At 37.6% G+C, this 22,500-nt stretch overlaps 1 protein-coding gene across 21 annotated transcripts in view; it reads left to right on the forward strand.

The window, feature by feature from the left end:
• Positions 1 to 22,500, forward strand: part of LOC123519336 (cyclin-dependent kinase 14-like) — a 374,184-nt gene that overhangs the window by 138,198 nt on the left and 213,486 nt on the right. For all 21 annotated transcript variants that reach the window (XM_045280565.1, XM_045280567.1, XM_045280562.1 and 18 more), the window contains one exon: positions 1,285 to 1,371. In XM_045280565.1, the coding sequence (XP_045136500.1) occupies positions 1,285 to 1,371 (87 nt within the window). The remainder of the gene's footprint in view (positions 1 to 1,284; positions 1,372 to 22,500) is intronic.

Consider the following 22,500-nt stretch of genomic DNA (forward strand, 5'->3'; position numbering starts at 1 on the left):
ATTTTATTATCCACTGCTTAGGACCGTTTTAGTATGTGTAATATTCATCTTAATTCATTTGTCCACTATTCCCTCTGCTTGCTTTTGTCATCCACCATGTCTTAATATCCACACGAGCTTTTCTCTTTGTCTCTCTCTGTCTCTCTTCTATTCACTCTCTATATTTCGCTTCCATCCCGTATTTATTCTATTAATTTCACTAAGTGGCTGTCGAGGTTAATTTTCTCTCTCTTAGTATCCTCCGCTCCTTCAGTATTTGTCTTGCCTACTTTGTGATAAACGTCCGTCCTTGTTATAAATGCTTCTATTAGTCTTTCCTGTTTTCCTCTCCCTGCAATGTTCTCTATTCCAGCAGGTCAGGTGTTGCTACTCTTGTGTTTCTCTTGCTCGCTTCGTTGTTGTTATTCTCGTTCTTCTTCTTTTTTGTTCTTGTTTCCGTTCTTCATCTTCATTTTCTTATTCTTTATTCTTGCTCGCTTTGTTGTTGTTGTTGTTGTTGTTGTTGTTGTTGTTGTTGTTCTCGTTCTTCTTCTTTTGTTCTTGTTTCCGTTCTTCATTTTTATTTTTGTTTCATTCTTCTATTTCTCTTTCTCCTTTTCCTTCTCCTTCTACTTATTTTCCTTCTTCTTATGCTTCTCTTTCTCTTTCTTCTTCTCCTCCTCCTCCTCCTCCTCCTCCTCCTCCTCCTCCTCCTCCTCCTCCTCCTCCTCCTCCTCCTTCTTCTTCTTCTTCTTCTTCTTCTTCTTCTTCTTCTTCTTCTTCTTCTTCTTCTTCTTCTTCTTCTTCTTCTTCTTCTTCTTCTTCTTCTTCTTCTTCTTCTTCTTCTTCTTCTTCTTCTTCTTCTTCTTCTTCTTCTTCTTCTTCTTCTTCTTCTTCTTCTTCTTCTTCTTCTTCTTCTTCTTCTTCTTCTTCTTCTTCTTCTTCTTCTTCTTCTTCTTCTTCTTCTTCTTCTTCTTCTTCTTCTTCTTCTTCTTCTTCTTCTTCTTCTTCTTCTTCTTCTTCTTCTTCTCTCTTTCCCATGTACTTAACTGGAATGGGTCCCTAAACAGACTTGCAAGCACTGGAAAATTTGTTACTGCTTGGTCAACATAATCTCCCTCCTCATCCTCCTCCTCTTCCATCTCCTCCTCCTCTTCTTCCTCCTCCTCCTCCCACGATACATTACATAGACCCCACAAGGACAAAGACACACAGGAACATGGATAATAATCATCTGTTTGTTCTTCCTTTGTGTTCCCTTGTGTTGAAGCCACTCACGCTCCTCCTCTTGTGTGTCTCCTTCAGAGGTGGTGATGAGGGAGAAGAAGGGCGGCGCGTTAAGCAAAGTCCAGAAGCTTAAACGGCGCATCTCCAACAGCTTCGGAAAATTAGGTGAGTACTGACACATATTTTTGTTGTTATTGAAGAGATAATCGTAAAAGAATAAGGAAACATTTTAAGACGCCATCAAATATACACGTTTCAGTTCCTTGTATGAGATTTGCTTAGCTTATTATTTGTATTTATTGTTCTCGCTTATAAATTTGTGTAGTCTATCTCCATCTTCTGTTCTATCTCGTAAATTTATCAAGTTTATTTTTCATCTACAGTCTTTTAAAAATACTCTAGTGATTCTTTGTTGATATTCAAAGTATTGTTGTCTTTGTTACGTTACTGGTTTGTTTATCTAGGTTAGGTTAGGTTAGCTGAGGTTGCCATTAACTAAAAAGGAAAAGAAAATGGGAAAGGAAAAAAATAAGTTGAAAGAAGATGGAATTAGCGCAGAATTATAAATAAAAACACCGGAAGGAAGCAATGTGAATAATAACAGAGAGAGAGAGAGAGAGAGAGAGAGAGAGAGAGAGAGAGAGAGAGAGAGAGAGAGAATAGGAGTCTGGGAAAGAGGAAATGAGATGACTTAACGAGGACGAAGAGGAGGAGGAGGAGGAGGAGGAGGAGGAGGAGGAGGAGGAAAAGAAAGTCAAGAGAGTGGAGCAGAAGTGTACCGGAGAGTAGTAGTAGTAGTAGTAGTAGTAGTAGTAGTTGCTTTTGTTGTTGTAGTAGTAGTTGTTGTTGTTGTTGTTGTTGTTGTTGTTGTTGTTGTCAAGGATAGAAATGAAGGAAAGAAGCAAAAGAAGTGAGAAAGTAAAAGAATGAACAGAAATTTTAAGATAATAGAGGGAAAAGAAAGACGAAGACAAATTTTGAAGAAAGAAGTAAAAAAAAAATGAAAGTGAAGGAGAAAAATGACAGGAAAAATTTGAAGGGAAGGAAGAGGAGGAAAAATAAAGAGGAAGAAGAAGAAATAGAGCAAAAAAGGAATAAGATTTTGAAGAATGAGAAGAGGGGAAAGAGGAAGAATGGCTAGAGAAGAGGAGACAAAGAAAACAAAAAAGGAAAGAAGAAAGAGAACAGAGGGATGAAGAAACAAATGGAGAAGGAGGAGGAGGAGGAGGAGGAGGAGGATAGAAAAGAGAAAGAAGAGGAAGAAAATAAAAAAAGAGGAGGAGAGGAAGAAAGAGAAGGTAAATAGAAAGAACAAGATAGGAAGGAGAAATGTTATAAAAAGTGAGAAAGGAAGAGAAGCAGGAAGAAACAAGGAAGAACAGGAAAAGGAGGAAGAAGTAAGAAAATAAAGAAAATCAGAAAGAAACAATAGGAAGAGGAAGGAAAGAGAAGAGAAATAGGAAGAACAAGATAGGAAGGAGGAGAAACAATATAGAAAGTGAATAAATAAGGGAGAACAAGAAGAGGAGGAAGAGATAGGAAAAAGAAAAACATCAGAAAGAAAAAAATATAGGAGGAGGAGAAGAAAGAGAAGAGAGATAGGAACAACAAGATGGGAAGGAGAAATATTAAAAAAAAAAGTTCGAAAGGGAAGAGAAGTAGGAGGGAACAAGAAACAAGAGGAGGAGGAAGTAAGAAAAGGAAGAAAAGAAGAAGGAAACAGTAGGAGGAGGAGGAAGGGAAGAAAGAGAAGAGAGCTAGGAAGAACAAAATAGGAAGGAGAAATATTATAAAAAGTAAGAAAGGGAAGAGAAGCAGGAGGGAACAAGGAACAACAAGGAGGAGGAGGAGGAGGAGGAGGAGGAGGAGGAGGAGGAGGAGGAAGAAGATTAGGATATGTGGTAATGGCTAACGTTTCTGATCTGAGTAGAGAAACCCTCGACTTTCTCTACATTGCTTATTTTTGTGCCCAGGAATCCTCGCCTCTCTTACACCCTCCTTGACCCCCCATCTCCTCTCCCTTAAGGCCCACAGCTCCCTCCTCACCCCCAGCACTCCCGCCCTTAGTGACCCGCGTGGGATAGCCCTGTGTTGCTTGGTGGCGTGATATATTTTCCAGCCCCCTCTCTACTACTTGGGAGCAGGAGGTGGTGCTTCTAATGGCTCCTGCTCTATTGTTTTTGTTTATTGCTATTGTTTTTGTGATTGCTACTGCTACAACAACAGCAACAACAACACCAACAACAACAACAACTACTGCTATTATTTCTTCTATCACTACTATTGTTACTTCATTTTTTCGTCTTTGTTTTTGTTATTGCACTGCTACTACTACTGCTACTACTACTGCTACTGCTACTGCTACTACTACTACTACTACTACTACTACTACTACTACTACTACTACTACTACTACTGATAATCTTCGCGGTTACTGAATCTAATTTCTATTCAATCTCTTTTCTTGTCTTCTACTTGTCTGGTTGTTTTTATAGCAGTCCTCCTCCTCCTCCTCCTCCTCCTCCTCCTTTCGTCTTTGCTCAATTTTTTCTTCCGTCACTTCCTTCTTCCTAATTCAACTTTACTTTCCCTTTTTCCCTTCCTCCCTTCAACTAATCCTCTTTTTCTTTCCCTCGCTCTTTTTTCTTCCTCTTCCTCTCTTCTTTTTTTTCCTTATTTTTCTTTTTATTTCAATCTCTTTTTCTTCTTCCTCTTCCTTCCTCTTCTCTCCATCTCTCTTGTAATCCTCTAGTTCTTTTTCGTCTTCGTTCTCTTGCTCCTCCTCCTCCTCCTCCTCCTCCTCCTCCTCCTCCTCCTCCTCCTCCTCCTCCTCCTCCTCCTCCTCCTCCTCCTCCTTTTCCTCGTCGTTTCTTTTCCTCGTCTTTTTCCATCTCTTCCTTCTCTCATTTTCTCTCCTCCTCCTCCTCCTCCTCCTCCTCCTCCTCCTCCTCCTCCTCCTCCTCCTCCTCCTCCTCCTCCTTCTCCTAATCTCTTTTTTCGTCTCCCTGGAAGTGTGTGTGTGTGTGTGTGTGTGTGTGTGTGTGTGTGTGTGTGTGTGTGTGTGTGTGTGTGTGTGTGTGTTCTGTGTTATGTTATTCCCTTTCTCCTTTGTTTGTTTGGTTTGCTTTTTTGTTCTGCCTTCCTGCTTAGTGTGCTTCGCTTTGCACCACCACCACCACCACCACCACTATTACTATTACAGAGACCTTCTTTATTAATGATACTCTCTTTTCTTTTTCTTCCTTGCCAACTCCGTATCCTCCTCCTTCTCTTCTTCCTCCTCTTCCTCCCTTTTTCCTTTTCCATCTCCTCTTGCATTTTTCTCTTTTCTCATATTCTTATCTGTTATGATAAGTGAGTTGGGTTTTTCTTCGTTGTGTCTTTGCGTTTCCTCCTCCTCCTCCTCCTCGCCTTTGTTTTCTTCTTCTTCTTCTCCTTCTTCTTCTTTTGTTTTTCTTTATCATCATCATCTTTACCATCATTTTCTTCTTCCTCTTCCTCTTCCTCTTCATCTTCGTCTTCGTCTTCCTCCTCCTGCAGTAATCCCCAAGCCTGGAGGTGCCGCGTGGATTAAGGTGGAGGTGGTGGAGGAGGTACTGGCGGCTGAGTGGTTGGGTGGGTGTGTGTGTATTAGGGAGAGTGTCGAGGTATTATTTACTGCTATTACCTGAGAGGCGCTGGTCTGGGAGGCTGTAGGTGTAGTGGACTCTCTCTCTCTCTCTCTCTCTCTCTCTCTCTCTCTCTCTCTCTCTCTCTCTCTCTCTCTCTCTCTCGAAAACAACATAAACTTTAACAATAACAGTGGCAAAGATAACAATTAGGACAATAATAGCAATAATAACAACAACAACAACAGTAACAGCACTAACAATAGAAAAAAAAGAACAGCAACAAGAACAACAGTTACAACAGTAATGATAAGAATAAGAATAACAAAAGAAGGAGAGAGAGGAAGAGTAAAAAAGAACAAGATCAAGAATAAGGAAATCAAACAAAGAAAAGGAATACGGTAAACCAACACCTTTAAAGAAAAAAGGAAGAGAAAGAGAAAAAGAAGAGAAAAAAGAAAGATTGGATGAGAGAGAGAGAGAGAGAGAGAGAGAGAGAGAGAGAGAGAGAGAGAGAGAGAGAGAGAGAGAGAAGGCCGGTAGGGAATAAAAACTTGGTGCGCAGTGTATATTGGTGAATGTTATGGTGGTGTGTGTGTGTGTGTGTGTGTGTGTGTGTGTGTGTGTGTGTGTGTGTGTGTGTGTGTGTGTGTGTGTTTGTTGTCTTTCTAATATATAAATGCACACGTCAAGTTTCGTTAAGTTTCCGAGACACTTTCACGGAATACGAGTTTGAAATGTAGTTATGGAAGGACTTTATGACTTGAAGTTGAGACGTGAAGGATAAAGACTCACTCCTTCCTTGGCGCCGCTCCAAAGGCAACAACAAGGAGAGGAAAAGAAGAAAAGATCGCGTCGCGTCATTCCTTCTTATTAAACTCGAGGAAAACCTAATTATCTTTACAATCTTGCCCCGAAAAACTACGTCATTCCTGAAAAAAACGACACCTGTATCTTTTCCTTCAGGATTAAAAAAGAAAACGTCAGGGAAACGCACGGAAAATTAAATGAAAAGATTGTGCTCTTTTATTTCCAAGCCACTAAATGGACTACCTCTTTTCATTTTTTTCCTGTAGAGTAGTGGCTTTTTCCTTCCTTTCCTTGTATTCTTCCTGGAACTTCACGTGTAAGATGAATAATGATACTCGTCAAACACGCTTACAGTAATACTTCCAAAGTCACCAAACACGCTTACAGTAATTTCCAAACTCTCCAAACACGCTTACATTTTCCAAACAGTATATTCTGTCACCGCAAGAATTACCACCACACCAGTCACTATTCTCTCTCACTATTCTCCTCCATCAAAGACATGACCAAAAATAAAGGAAAGAACGAAAAAATAAAAGAAAGCAAAACAACAACTGCATTAAAACCACGAACCCACTAATCACCATTTTCTTTCATCACTGAGAAACAACACAATAACTGCATTAGGGACACACACACACACACACACACACACACACACACACACACACACACACACACACACACACACACACACACACACACACACACACACACACACACACGAAACCACAGCCACCACCAGACCAGATGGAAACTCAGGTCACCGCCACTAAAACAGGTATAAAACACGAATAAAAGTAAAACACCGAACTTTACGACTGAGGGGAGAGAGGAAGAGAGAGAGGAGGGCTTGGTTCCGCCGCCGTGACTCGCTGGTTTAACGCCGAGGAGCGGGAAGTCTCTCTGGGTCACGCTGGAGTGAAGACAAGACTAGTATTTTGAAAGTCCTTGCTCTCTTGCTCTCTTCTCACGACTATTCTTTAAAGGCCACAAAGATGAATGGTTGGATTATCATGGTTGTTTTTTTCCTCTAGTGCAGTGGTTCCCAACCTTTTTCAGCTTGTTACCCAATTTAGCATGCCACATTAAGCATGTTACCCCTTTCACAAAATGTTGTCAACATTTATATATATGGCTAAACTAAAACACTAGAGATAATTTCTTTTATTTATTGTATTAGTACATTTTGCATCTCTAATGACTTACCAAAGATGTCAAGAGCATCAGTGAGATGGTTGGAGTTGCATATTTGAAGCTAGTTGAGGAATTCTTGGCTTCGTGGTTCTGTCACCCCTCCATTACCCCCGAAAAATTGCTAAATTACCCCCAGGGGGTAATTTACCCCCAGGTTGGGAACCAATGCTCAAGTGGTAAAGAATTCGTGTTATACTGTGTCTGAAATAATGATAAAGTCTTGGAAGTATTAGTAATGTTCTCAGGAAATTTCTCTATCATGACTGTTTTTAAAAAGGCCACAAAAATGAAAGTTTGGATTCTTATGTGGGTGTTTTTTTTCTATCAATTGTAAGAAATTTGTGATAAAGTGTCTAAAATTATAAAAAGGCCTTGAAATTTGAAACTCATTGCTTTTCCATTATAACTGCTCTTAAAAGGCCACACAGATGAAAGTTGGACTGTCATGGATGGGTTTTTTTTCACTGATGGTAAAAAATTCTTGTTAAACCATATCAAAAATAATGAAAAAGTCTTGGGAGTATTTGTAATATTCTCATGAAACTGCTCTTCCATCATGACCATTCTTAAAAGGCCACACAGTTTGGATTCTCATTGGTACTTTGTTCTCTATTGAAGGTAAAGAACTCGTGCTAAACTGTCTGAAATAATGAAAAGGCCTTGGAAGTATTAGTTATTTGAATCTCTTTGCTCTTCCATCATGACTATTCTGAAACGGACACAGATAAAAGACGGTGTTTTCACGGGTGTTTTATTCTCTCTGATGGTAAAGAAGAGCACCTTGGAAAGATTAATAAGATCCTCCATACGGTAAAAAGAACACAACTCTTTATTCTCGAACGCTACAGGAATGATATTCGGGATTTCGTGTCTGTTTAGCTTTTTCTCCTACTAATGATACCGTGTCTGCCAATCCATCGCCAAAATAATGAAAAACACCCTTAAGATCGTATTCTCAAACACTTCTTTCTTCACCTCCACTGTTTCAAGAGGGTTTATTTAAATTGACATGAGTTTTTAAGATGTTTTTACGGTTCTATAGGCAGACTGACAAAATTTCTACATTGTCAACTGGAGAAACACTTGAAAACCCCGCTAATCATCTCTGCGCCTCCACTATTTCAAGAGGGTTTATTTAAATTGACATGAGCTTTTAAGATGTTTTTACGGTTCTATAGGCAGACTGACAAAATTTCTACATTGTCAACTGGAGAAACACTTGAAAACCCCGCTAATCATCTGTACGGCTCCACTATTTCAAGAGTGTTTATTTAAATTGACATGAGTTTTTAAGATGTTTTTACGGTTCTATAGGCAGACTGACAAAATTTCTACATTGTCAACTGGAGAAAGGCTCTTGAAAACCCCGCTAATCATCTGTACGGCCTTGAAAAAATAGTGATGACAGAGCAAAGCGTTTCTGAATACCGACAACTTCCTCTATAACCCATCACGGAGAAGGAAAACCAAACCAAAACAAAATACAACATCTCCTTTTCGAGCTCAACTATCCACAACCCTGAAAACACCCTGGGAAATGTTAATAACGACTTCCACTATACTTTGCTAAAGTTTCCTGAGATAAGACGCTGACGTGTTTGGCATTGCGACCCAGATTCCTGAATATACACACTGGAACCACCGCCTCTTATCCTTATTTGCTTTGTTTGCCTTCGCTGTTACGAGAGAAGGAGGTGGAGTGGCTGGGAGGAAGAAGAGGAGGAAGAGAGATATGAATGGAAAGAAAGGAAGAAAAGTTGTATAATGAGAAACGTGAAGCAAGTGGAATAAAGAAGAGATGATGATAAGGAGGTAGAGGAGGAAGGGAAGGTGATGAAAATAACGAAGAGAAGACTAATCAGTTACGAATAAAAGAATATAAAAAAAGACAGAGGAAGGAAAAAAACATGAAAAAGAAGAAAGGAATGGACAGGAAGGATGGAAATAACAAGTAACACGAGAGAGAAGAGAAGAAACAGAGAAACAAGAATAGGAAGAAGATAACACAGAAAAATATAAAATTGAAAACACACCCAAGAGAGAGAGAGAGAGAGAGAGAGAGAGAGAGAGAGACGCAAGTAAGGAAGACAAAGAAAGAGAAGGGGACGAGAGAATAGAAATAGAACATAGAGGAGATAGAATATAACGAAAATATAGGGAAGGGGGCGTTACACAGTCTTTCAATTAGCGAAGGGAAGAACAAACAGGTGGAGCAAGAGGAAGCTATATGACCTGCTTGCTAATTAATGCGCCCCTCAGGTAAGCATTCTGAAGGGCGGGATTAGCTGAAGCCACCGCAGGACAGAGAGAGAGAGAGAGAGAGAGAGAGAGAGAGAGAGAGAGAGAGAGAGAGAGAGAAAGAGAGAGAGTAGTATTGTAAAAGGATTGAAAGAAGGAAGGATTAGAAATATTGTAAAATAGTTGTAAGAAGAGAGAGAGAGAGAGAGAGAGAGAGAGAGAGAGAGAGACACTTGTAACTCAATACACTAACTTAATTTCATAAAACAACGCTACTTTTCACACCTCCTCAACCACCACCACCACCACCACCACTACCACCACCACCACCCATTCATCCATCCTCCTCTATCTCTTTTTCAGTCTTTCCTGTCACTGTATTTTTGCTCTCTCTCTCTCTCTCTCTCTCTCTCTCTCTCTCTCTCTCTCTCTCTCTCTCTCTCTCTCTCTCTCTCTCTCTCTCTCTCCATTTCATTTCATTCTTCGTTTTTTTTTTTTCATTCCCTTTGTCCTTGATTTTCACGTTTATATTCTCGTTTTTGTTTTCCTTTTTCCTCCTCCTTCCTCTCTTGTCCTTCTTTCGTTCCTCCAGTTCTCTTGTTCTTACTTTTTATTTTCCTGTCTCATTTCTCTCTTCTTCTAATGTCCTTTTATTATTTTTCCTTCTTCCACAAAATTCCTTCACACACACACACACACACACACACACACACACACACACACACACACACACACTCTCTCTCTCTCTCTCTCTCTCTCTCTCTCTCTCTCTCTCTCTCTCTCTCTCTCTCTTTTACACTCATTCTTTTATCTTATTCTTCATTCTTTCCTTCATTCCTTATCCATCCAGTCTTCCCTTTGCGATTTTCCCTTTTCATATCCTCCTCCTCCTCTTCCTCCTCTTCGTTTTTCTTCGCCTTTCTCCCTTTCAGTCCTCCTCCTCTCCTCGTAATGGCCTCCTCCTTTTTCTCTTCTTTTCTCCTTTTTTCTTCTTTTCATCTCCTATCATTCTATATTATTCTCTTTTGATCTTTATATATATTGCTGTTTCTTGTTTTAGTGAGAGAGAGAGAGAGAGAGAGAGAGAGAGAGAGAGAGAGAGAGAGAGAGAGAGAGCAATCTTTTAAGCTTACTCAACAGAAATCCATCTCATTATTATTATTTATATGCGTCTTTTTGGGGTGTTCTCTCTCCTCCCCTCCTCTCCCCTCTCCTCCTCTCCTCCCTCCCTCCCTCCTCTCCCCTCCTCTCCTGTCTTAGCCCCTCCTTTCTGAAATCCCTCCCCTCTCTCTCCCCTTCCCTCCTGTCTGATTCCCTCCCTCCCCTCTTCCTTCCCTCCTTTCCTCCTTAACATTCCCCCACTCCCTCTCTCTTCCCTCCATCTCTTTCCCTCCAAAGCCCATATTTCTTTCCTTCCTCAGCATCCTGTCCTGTCCTCTTGTACTTTCTTCCATCCCTCCATTCCTCCATTCTTCCATTCCTTCATTCCTATAACCTCAAATTTTCTCTCCTTCGTTTCCCTGTGTGTGTGTGTGTGTGTGTGTGTGTGTGTGTGTGTGTGTGTGTGTGTCTCTCTCTCTCTCTCTCTCTCTCTCTCTCTCTCTCTCTCTCTCTCTCTCTCTCTCTCTCTAATGCTTCTGTTTCAAACTTTCTTCCATTTCACACTCTCGCATTTTCCTTTTACCACCACTTCCTCCTCCTCCTCCTCCTCCTCCTCCTCCTCCTCCTCCTCCTCCTCCTCCTCCTCCTCCTCCTCCTCCTCCTCCTCCTCCTCCTCCTCCTCCTCCTCCTCCCCCACCGAGAGAAGAGCCCTTAGTGTGTGTCTGTGTCTACACCCCATGCGTCACCCAAATCCCGCTGGGTATCCCCTCTTGATTACGCCTCATGTGTCACGTGTGTGTGTGTGTGTGTGTGTGTGTGTGTGTGTGTGTGTGTGTGTGTGTGTGTGTGTGTGTGTGTGTGTGTGTGTTGCCTTTGTGTGTCTGTGTGTTAATTAAAAATTCCTTGTAAACATGCAAGGACAACAACAACAACAACAACAACAACAACAACAACAACAACAACTACTACTACTACTACTACTACTACAACAACAACAAAATAAATTAAATTGTGTACATATCTTTTTCTACTAATACATTGTGTGTGTGTGTGTGTGTGTGTATAAGGGGATTTAATTGGCTCATAATTAATACATGAAATACGAGTGTTGGGTTTAGTGCAGCAGCTCAAAGTTGTGTTGTGTGCGGGGGATTAGTGTGCTTTATATTTGTATCCAGGGATTACTTTATTGCTCCTCGGCGATTTATGGCCTTCATTACAATACTGCACCGCGCCACTCTCAGATTACTGCCGGGGAGGTGGTGATAGTTGTGGTGGTAGCGGTAGTAGTAGTAGTAGTGGTAGTAGTGGTGGTAGTAGTAGTAGTAGTAGTAGTAGTAGTAGTGGTGGTGGTGGTGGTGGTGGTACAGTAAGTAGTTTATTTTTTCGTAGATTAGATTAGATTAGATTAGATTTATTGACCACAAAATAGTTACAACTTCTTGTATAAACAATACATTCCAATGGTCCACAAAATAATATTCTGGTCACATTTGTATTTAGTATTTCGCTTTTCTACACATGCGCACATCAAGATTCTTAATAATTTCTTAATCATTAAATACTAATTAATCTCCCAGCTAAACTTTGGTTAGTGAAATTCTAACTCGACTCTAAAAGTACTAAAATTAATATAAAACATTAATAAAAGATAACACAGACATGTTTGAAATAGAAAGTAAAAAATTAACAACTATAAGCTGAAAATTACAATAAAACTGACGGTAAGAATAGTACTTAAACAAACAAACAAAAATTAGCATACGAAATATTAAAACCAACATAAAATTTACACGAATAAAACTGGAGCAAAAAAATAGATAAAACTACAAGAACTCAAGTTAGTAAAAAATTAACAAACTATAAGCTAAAGATTACAAGAAAACTGACGATAAGAATAGTACTTAAAACCAACAACAAAGAGCATACAAAATATTAAAACCGACACAAAAATAAACGAATAAAACAGAAGCAAAAAGTAGATAAAACTACAAGAACTCAGCAAGAATGCGGTGAGCAATAGAGCATACACTGATAAAATCTTGCCTCTCTAGCATCAAATTTTTAAAAGATATCAAATTGAATTGTTGGCGTATATGCAATGTTCTTTGACAGTCAGCTACTACATGTTGCTCAGTTTGAATATTTCCACAAGAGCACAAGCGTTCTTCTAATGGCAAGCGACCTCTACCACGACGGTTCCATCGGCCTTCCTCAACAGCAAGAGAATGGGCACTTATTCTAAATCGAGTCCATGAAATCCTTTCTATTTCATTTACTTTAATTTTAGATCTATACACCTCATGGACTTTAAGTTCAGGATTTATTGACATGTACAACTTTACTCTATTTGATTCTGAAGTTGATAATTTAATTTTAATTTCATCAATAGCAAAGTTTACATCATCTGTATCACAATTCAATAAGTCTCTTATATACCGTGAAGTGTGACCGCCATTGTCTAAAACAATACGAATGGCGTGAGCCAGAGGATCGTCATTCATTTCATTTCTGTCCCTCCACATTTGTTTGAAGAACTTGCGTTGTTTGGCCTTGATGAGGGCACGCAAAGGGCATAACCGAGCTCCATCAGGCAGAGGTCGTTACATGTAGTTTTCCTTACTCCTAATAATTGTTTAATACACCACATGTATAATTTGTTGATAGGTTTCGTGTCGCCACTCAGCCATGATTCACAGCCATATAAAATTGTAGACATGAAAGCAGCTTGAAATACTTTGCATTTAACATAAAATGGGATATCGTTGTTTTTATCGATAAATGACACAAATTTCAGTGCATGACACATCTTACTCTGAGCATGCAATTTAATGGCAGTACTTGTTGAACCATCACTAGCAAAAGGACTACCTAAATATATATAGTGATCACATCTAAAAATTTGTACATAAAAGAAGAATCAAAATTATTATCGTTGTTTTAATGTTTTGTTTAGTTTTTGTATTTCCGTCTTTTCTTTTTTTCCCTTTTGCCTAACTATTTGTCTGTCTGTCTGTCTGTCTGTCTGTCTGTCTGTCTGTTTGTCTGTCTGTCTGTCTGTTTTTCATCTGGTTTATTTTCGTCTATATATTTCTTTATGTTCTGTTTGTCATTCTGTCTGTTTATCTGAGTGGCTGTTGTGTATATATATAACTCTCTCTCTCTCTCTCTCTCTCTCTCTCTCTCTCTCTCTCTCTCTCTCTCTCTCTCTCTCTCTCTCTCTCTCTCTCTCTCTCTCTCTCCCCTCGTGTTGACAGTCGTTTAAGGGTGTCTTGAGGTCCTTCAGATGTCGTTCGGGTGACGGGCGGCTGACAGGTGTGACGGGATGCAGGACAGGTATGAAGTGCAGGTGGGATGACACACACACACACACACGCAGGAAAGGAAAGTTGAAGCTCCTACTGTAAGCCACAGGAAAAGTTCATTCGCCTTTCTATGAGTATTCTTTCCCTCCAAGGTTAGTGTTATGACCGCTTCTAGTGGACAGGGCGGGCTGAGTGGTGGGGGAGAGGGAAGCAAGGAGGAGGAAGAAGAGAGGTACGTAAGGAAGAGAAGGTAAGGAGGGAAGAAGAGAGGAGGATAAGAAAGTGAGGCAAAGAAGAAGAGAGTTATGTAAGGAAGTTATGATAGAGAGGAGAGGAGAAGAAGGTAAGAAAGTAAGGCAAAGAAGAGAGATGCGTAAGGAAGAGAAGGTAAGGAGGGAAGAAGAGAGGAGGGTAAGAAAGTGAGGCAAAGAACAGAAGGTAGGAAAGAAAGAAGAGAAGAAGACAAGGGAGGATAAGAAAGTAAGGCAAAGAATAGGAAGGAAAGAAGAAGAGAGGATAGTAAGGATAAAGAAAAGGCTGGAAAGAAAAGGATAGAAGAAGAGAAGTAAAGGAATAAATGAAAGGAAATAGGCAAGGAAGAGAAGGAAGAAGGGAAAGAAAACTGAAGGGTAAAAAGAGAAAAGGGAAGGAAAAAAAAGGAAAAGAAAAATATTTACAAGGAAAAGAATGAGAAAAGGAAAGAAAATGGATAAAAGGAGGAAAAATGAGAGAGAGAGAGAGAGAGAGAGAGAGAGAGAGAGAGAGAGAGAGAAGGAAAAGAAGGAAAGGAGGAGATTTCAGGCACCGATGGAGAGAAATAGAGAAGTGAGAGGAGTGAGAGGTGGAGATAACGAGGAGAGTAAATGGGAGAGGGAGGATTACAGAGAGAGAGAGAGAGAGAGAGAGAGAGAGAGAGAGAGAGAGAGAGAGAGAGAGAGAGAGACAGTTAGGGAAGGAGTGAGATGTGAAGACAATGAGAGAGAAAGAGAGAGAGGAAGGGAATACTTAGCGTTGAGAGGAGAGGAGGGAAGAAGAGAGAGAGAGAGAGAGAGAGAGAGAGAGAGAGTTAGGTTAGCAGCAGCAGTCTCTCCCAACTTCCAAGAGGGGAGAGGATAATGAAGTGCATTAAATAACAAGTGAAGTGAGAGTAATGGTTCTAATTGGAAGGTTCCATTAAGGCGAGAGAGAGAGAGAGAGAGAGAGAGAGGGAGAGGGAGAGGAGAGGAGAGGGAGAGGGATGGGGGAATGGGTCATCAGGGCAGTAGGAAAAATGGTTTAAGTAGAGCTCTTTGTACATTTTGAGAAAGAGAGAGAGAGAGAGAGAATCATCACAACTCTCTCTCTCTCTCTTGGCTTCATAGTTTCACCTCTACACACACACACACACACACACACACACACACACACACACACACACACACACACACACACACACACACACACACACACACACACACACACACACACACACACACACTGCACCTGTTATTCCCTGCCATTATCTCCTCCCTCTCTTTTTTCTCTTTCTTTCTCCATCAGTTCCTTTTGTGTCTCCACTTTGTTCCCCTTTCACATTTTCTTTCGTTTGGGTGTTTGTTTTACTTTTGTCGTTTTCTGTTTGGTTTTAGTTTTGTTTTCTGTGTTGTATTGTTTTTTTTTTTCCCAAGTTTTTGTAATGTTTTCTCTTATTTATTTATTTATTTGTTTATTTATTTTTGTATATGAGTGAAGTGTTTCAGATTTTTGTTTTCTTTCTTTTACTTTCTTTTTATTTTTTGTTCGTTTGTTTTTATATTGTATTTTAAGTTTGGTTCGTTCTATTTCTCTAATTTTTCTCCATTCTTTGCTCTATATTTTCGGCACAAGTGTTTTTTTTTTTTTATCAGTTTATATTCTTTGCTTTATCTTTTCTATATTTTTTTCCTGAAGTTTTTTATAAGTTTCGTGTTTTTGTCTGTATCATCTTCTTTGCTTTGTCCTTTCTATGTTTTTTTCTTAAGTTTTTGATAAGTTTCGTTGTTTTTTTCTGTAATAAGTTTCGTTGTTTTTTTCTGAAGTTTTTGATAAGTTTCGTTGTTTTTTTCTGAATTTTTTAATGTTTCGTTGTTTTTTTCTTAAGTTTTTGATAAGTTTCGTGTTTTTGTGTCTATGTTCTTTATTTTGTACTTTTTATATATTTTTCTCGTAAGTTTCTGATAAATTTTGTGTTTTTGTCTCCGTATTCTTAACTTTTTATTTTTTGTATTTTTTTGCTAAGTTTCTGATAAATTTTTTTCTCTCTATATTCTTCTTACTTTCTTCTCTATAAGTGATTTTTTTTTCTAAGTTTTAATAAGTTTCGTGTTTTTGTCTCTATTTGCCTTTAATTTTTCCTTTCTATAAGTGATTTTTTTCCTAAGCTTCTGATAAATTGCGTGTTTTTTTCCTATAATCTTTACTTTTTCCTTTCTATAAGTGATTTTTTCCTAAGCTTTTATAAGTTTCCTATGTCTATGTTCTTTACTTTTTCCTTTCTATTTTTTTTTTCTTAAGCTTCTGATAAGTTTAATGTTTTTTTCTAAGTTCTTTACTCTTCAAATTTTTTTCCTAAGCTTCTGATGTGTAGTTATTTTTTGGGGTCTATGAAAAAAAACAAGTTATTTTGAAGCTTCGACTGAGTGATTTTGAAGCTTCGACTGAGTTATTTTGAAGCTTCGACTGAGTTATTTTGAAGCTTCGACTGAGTTATTTTGAAGCTTCGACTGAGTTATTTTGAAGCTTCGACTGAGTTATTTTGAAGCTTCGACTGAGTTATTTTGAAGCTTCGACTGATTTATTTTGAAGCTTCGACTGAGTTATTTTGAAGCTTCTACTGAGTTATTTTGAAGCTTCGACTGAGTTATTTTGAAGCTTCTACTGAGTTATTTTGAAGCTTCGACTGAGTTATTTTGAAGCTTCTACTGAGTTATTTTGAAGCTTCGACTTAGTTATATTGAAGCTTCTGAGTTATTTTGAAGCTTCGACTGAGTTATTTTGAAGCTTCGACTGAGTTATTTTGAAGCTTCGACTGAGTTATTTTGAAGCTTCGACTGAGTTATTTTGAAGCTTCGACTGAGTTATTTTGAAGCTTCTACTGAGTTATTTTGAAGCTTCTACTGAGTTATTTTGAAGCTTCTACTGAGTTATTTTGAAGCTTCGACTGAGTTATTTTGAAGCTTCTACTGAGTTATTTTGAAGCTTCGACTTAGTTATATTGAAGCTTCTTGTGAGTTATTTTGAAGCTTCGACTGAGTTATTTTGAAGCTTCGACTGAGTTATTTTGAAGCTTCGACTGAGTTATTTTGAAGCTTCGACTGAGTTATTTTGAAGCTTCTACTGAGTTATTTTGAAGCTTCTACTGAGTTATTTTGAAGCTTCGACTGAGTTATTTTGAAGCTTCGACTGAGTTATTTTGAAGCTTCGACTGAGTTATTTTGAAGCTTCTACTGAGTTATTTTGAAGCTTCGACTGAGTTATTTTGAAGCTTCTACTGAGTTATTTTGAAGCTTCGACTGAGTTATTTTGAAGCTTCTACTGAGTTATTTTGAAGCTTCGACTGAGTTATTTTGAAGCTTCGACTGAGTTATTTTGAAGCTTCTACTGAGTTATTTTGAAGCTTCGACTGAGTTATTTTGAAGCTTCTACTGAGTTATTTTGAAGCTTCGACTGAGTTATTTTGAAGCTTCGACTGAGTTATTTTGAAGCTTCTACTGAGTTATTTTGAAGCTTCGACTGAGTTATTTTGAAGCTTCGACTGAGTTATTTTGAAGCTTCGACTGAGTTATTTTGAAGCTTCGACTGAGTTATTTTGAAGCTTCGACTGAGTTATTTTGAAGCTTCGACTGAGTTATTTTGAAGCTTCGACTATCTTTATATATTTTTTCATTTTTCTCTCTGTGACGTAAGTGTCTTTTTCTTGTTCTTGCGTTTTCCTGTTTTTTTTTCCTTTTTTTCTGTTTTTTTTCTCTTCTTTCTGTTTTTGTTTTTCTCCTTTTTCTTTTTGTCTTTTATTTCTTCCTTCTGTTTGCTATTCTTTTCTTCTTCTTTCCGTTTGTTATTATTTTTCTTCTGTTTTTTTTTCTTTATTTTGTTTGTTATTGTTTTTATTCTTTGTTATTTTCTTCTTCCTGTTTCTTTATTCTTCTTTTTGTTATTCTTTTTTGTTTAATCTTTTTCTTGCTGTTTGTTATTTTCTTCTTTTCTTGTTAATCGTTTTTCTTCTGTTCGCTTGTTATTCTTTTTCGTTTTTTAATCTTTTCTTTGTTATTCCTTTTCTTCTTTTCTTGTTATTCGTTTTTCTTCTGTTCGTTTCTTACAATTTTCTTCTTTACGTTTGTTATTGTTTTCTTTCTTTCTGTTAGTCATCGTTTTTTTTCCTTTTCTCTTTGTTATTGTCTTGTTTTCTTTGTTTGCTAATGTTTCTTCTTTGTTTGTTATTGTTTTCTATCCGTTTGCATTTTTTCGTTTTTTTTCTTTAAATGCGAAGTTTTCACGTATTTTCTTTCTTTTCTTAGCCCGCGATGTCTTTTATTTGTATATTTTTCTTTACTTTCAAGTGTTTTAGCATTATTTTTTGTCTTTTTCTAATCATTTGTTAATTTTTTCCCCTCCGTTTCCTTTCATCGCATTTCACTTTCTTACTTTTTTTTTTATCCCAAGTTCAAAATTTTCATCGTACGTAGCAAACTCAGTCCTTTCATTTTCTTTTTCTTTACATCCGTGTTTTGGAAGTTCATGTTTTCTTCTCTTTTTCCGAACTCTTGTGCTTGTCTTTCTTTTTTTCTTTCTTTTCCTTTACATGGGAAGTGTTTTCAATCTTTTCTGTTCCCTTTTGTGTTTTTTTTTTTTCAAGTTTTTAGTGTTTTCCTGGTTCGTGCTATTCTCTTTTCCTGTCACCTTGTTTTTTTTTAAGCGTGTTTTCTTTCGTGTTTTTTTTTTAATTCTCTCCTTTTTCTTCATCTCTGGTTGTTCGCTTTATGCTTCGTCCTTTTTTGTCTTTTTTTTTATTGCGAAGTGTTTTTACGGTTACACATCCCCTCGCTGTGTCTTTTTCCTCTCCTTGCTTTTTTTTCATTATATTACTCGTTTTTCTCCCTCTCTTCCTCTTTCTTTTTCTCCATGTTCGTGTTTTTCTTCGCCTTTCCTGCCCTTTTGTACTTTCCTTTCCTGCTTTCTATGTCAAGTGCTCTCAAATTTAACCTTTTCCTTTGTGCATTTTTGTCTTAATTATTGTTTTTCTTTATACGTTCAGTTTTTCCTTCTTTCTTTGAGTGAAGTACTGCTAAACTAGTAATTATTTTTTCGTGTTCTATTTCATCACACTTTCAACATTTCTCTTTTATTTTTTTTCTGATCCACTTTTTTTTCTTTTTTTTACTGGGGGATGCTATTAACGAAGGCATATTTTGGGTTTCGTGTATCTTTCCCTGTTTAATTTTCCTTTTCTCGATTCCAGACAGCTTTCTTTATACCACAAACACCATAAAAAACATTCACACTCTTTTCATAATATATCCTCCTGTCCCTATTTCTTTTATAGATTACAAGTTTATTCCGTTAAAACACCAACATTTCTTCCCTTTCCCTTATCCACGCATTTTTTCCTCATCCATATCGTCACAAAGGAAGGATTTTCACGGTTACTTTTTTTCCCCTTCGCGTCTTTTCGTGGTGGCTGCCTCTCCCCTTGTCCCTGGCTCTCTTTCCCCTCTCCATAGTAGCTGCCTCCCTCCCTCTCTCTCCCCTCGTCTGGACCCAATAGCAGGGTGACGCTCGCCGGACGCACTTAGCCGAAGTACTCCAGTTTCAGGGCAGCGAGTCAGTCTCTTTCTTTCCACACGCCAGGGGGAAAAGTCCTAACTCGAGGTAACTTGTTTTAAATCACCACTTTGCCGTTCTCTGCCTTCGTTTTTCCTTTAGGTATTTCGATTTTTCTTTTCCTTCTCTTTTTCTTTTTTTTAGTGTTCTCTGTCTCTGTCTTTCTATATTTTTTCTCTTCTCTTCTCTTCTCTGTGTCTTTCCTTTCTTTTCTTTTCTTTTTATCTATGTTGTTTTCTATCCATGTTAAGAAACTAACTTTTTCTCGGTTTATCATCCTTTTGTTGATGGTACGCTGTTTTTCATCCACAATTTAAAACACTAACTTTTTTTTCTTTCTGATGGTTAAGTTTGTTTTATATTTTCAGTTTTTGTTTATCTTCATTTATTTGTGTGACTTTGCGCTATTTCTTTTATACGCTAAAGAAATTCACTTTTTTTTTTCTGGGATTGTAGAGAGCTTTGGTCAATACTTTTTCCATCTTCTGCTTTCATTTTTCTTTCTGCCGATATTTTTTTTTTTTTTTTTTTGTTATTAAATGTTCGATACTTTCATTCTACGTAGGAAAGATCAATGTTTTTATTTGGTCTTAGTGAAGTTTTTAGTCAGCTGTTCATCCTTACCACCTTTTTGTTTCCTTTACTGGTGTTTCACTTTCTTATGCTCATTTTTTTTTTCCTAACTTCAATATTTCTTCATATTTAATAAACTCTACTTTCTTCACCTTTTGTTTTACTTTCCACTCACTTCTCTTCTATTTTTTTTCCCCACTCTAGTTCATCCTTTCTTTCCGGGCTGAACATTTCCTTTATACGTAACAAAGTATATCCTTCATTCATTTTAACTAACCATCACTTTCCTCACCTTTCGTTTGTCTTCCACGTTTTACTCCCTTCAATTATTTTTTTTTCGTCAACGCTTTGTCTTTCTATCAAACCCTCTATTATATCCGAGCTCAGTATTTCCTGCATACATAATAACTTAGGATAGGGTAGGGTAAGGTACGTTAGGGTAAGTTAGGTTAAGGTAGGGTATGTTAGATTTGGGTAGGTAAGTTAAGTACAAGAACGAAGTAAATTATTGACAGTAGAACAATCATAAAGGAAATTTATGGTGCTGGTACAAGAATGAAGGAAATAAATAATGATGATACAGGAATATACTGGAAATTAATACTTAACTACCTCCACATCCATCATTCATTTCAACCATCACTTTCCTCACCTTTCGTTTATCTTCCACGTGTTACTCCCCTTCAATTATTTTTCCCCACCCCAATTCATCCTCTCTTTTCTATTAAACCTTCAATAATTTCCCTCCACGCACTAGAAACCCAATTTTTTCCAGCACCAATAAAGTTTTGCATCAGCACTCTCTCTTTTTTTCCACCGTTCTCAGCTCCAGTTTTCTTTTACGAGCCTTTTTGTTTTTATTAGAATTTTTATGAAGAGTGGCGCCGCGTGCAGTAGTTATGGGGGGCCGGGGTGATAAAGAGATGGGTTCCCTGTATGGCCCAGCTGCTGTACCCCTGCCAGCTGTGTTCTATGTGGGTCAGGGATAAGAGGTGTATGAGAAATGTTTGTCCTGGTACTCCTTTCTGTCTTTGTTATATTTGTTGTGTTTCCATGTTTTTTCTTCGTGTTTTTTTGTTGTTCGTGTGTTCTTTGTGTGATCTTGGTGTGCTTTGGTATGATTTCTGTGTTTTAATGGGTGTTGTTGTTGTTGTTTGTGTATTTTAGTGTGTTTTTCGTATGGTTTGTGTGCTACTCGTGTGTTTTTTTGTGTGTATTTGTGTGTTCTTTGCGTGTTCTCGGTGTTTTGGTAAATTTCGTGTGTTTTTTGGGTGTTAAGATGTTTTTTTTCTGTTTTCGTGTGTTTTAGTTTGGTTTGTGTGTTGTGTGTTCTCGTTACTTGGTGATTTCATTCTTGTATCGATGCTTTCGCTCTTTTTATTCTCCCTATTCAGTGTTTTTTATGATATCAATATTTCTTTTTTACTTTTATTTTCATGTAGAATAGTACAAAGGTTATTTTTTTCATATTTTTATGTATATATTTTTTTTCTTATATCAATATTTCCTTTTTTTTTTATGATCATTTACTGCCAAGATTTTACCACCATATTCGTATTGGTTACTATTAACATTATTCTTTCACATTCTGTTACCAATATTCTGATTTTTCTTTTATATTCTACTGTCTACCACCATTATGCATAATTTTCCGTCATACACTAGCATACTAACGTACATTTTTTTCATATTTCCATAATGCTAACGTAACTTTTTTTCTTTGTACAGTTAACGTTATGCTGTATCGTATTTTTGTATTATGAACATTACATTTTTCTTATTTCCTTATAAAGTCAACGTAACATTTTTTATCTATCTTATGCCACCATTACCATTATTAGTTTCGTATTCTTGTTTAATCAATAATACATTCTTTCTTATTCCTATACTACAACATTGAATTTATAACCATATTCCTTGTATCTTTCATCGTCATTAATTTATTGGCATAATCCTGTACCACCATTAATTTCCACTATATTCTTGTATCATCATTATTTATACCCTTCATTCTTGTACCAGCACCATAAATTTCCCTTATGATTGTTCTACTGCCAATAATTTACTTGGTTCTTGTACTTAACCTACCAACCCAAATCTAACTAACCTAACTAACTAACTTAACGTACCTTACCTTAACCTAATTTACCCTAACCTAACTTAACCCAACCCAACCTAACCTAACCTAACCTACCCTACCCTACTCTAACTTAACCTAGTCTAACCTAATTTAACCTAACTCAACGCGATCCAAACTAACCTAACCCAACCCAACCCAACCCAACACAACCTCGCCGCCATCATAAGTACATTCTCTCACATCTATCTCATCCTTCACTCCCAGCTCATGAGGGTCCTTCTACATTTATCTTTGAGGGATCTACATTATTCCTGCCCCTCTCTTCATGTCCTCCTTGTCTTCCTTCATTATCTCTCTTCAGTCATTTACTTTCTCGTTATCTGCAAGTATTTAGTGTAACAGCTATGTCGTGTGCGTCAGGAGTAAAGGGAATGATTATACACTGCCTTATCTCCCTGCTTTTACTCCAAGTTTCTTTATTCCTTCTCCTTCCTTTCATTAACGTCATATCTGAATAAATTTGTCTACGTTTTTTCTCCATTATTTT

This window comes from Portunus trituberculatus, chromosome 45, assembly GCF_017591435.1.
Source record: "Portunus trituberculatus isolate SZX2019 chromosome 45, ASM1759143v1, whole genome shotgun sequence".
NCBI lineage: Eukaryota > Metazoa > Arthropoda > Malacostraca > Decapoda > Portunidae > Portunus > Portunus trituberculatus.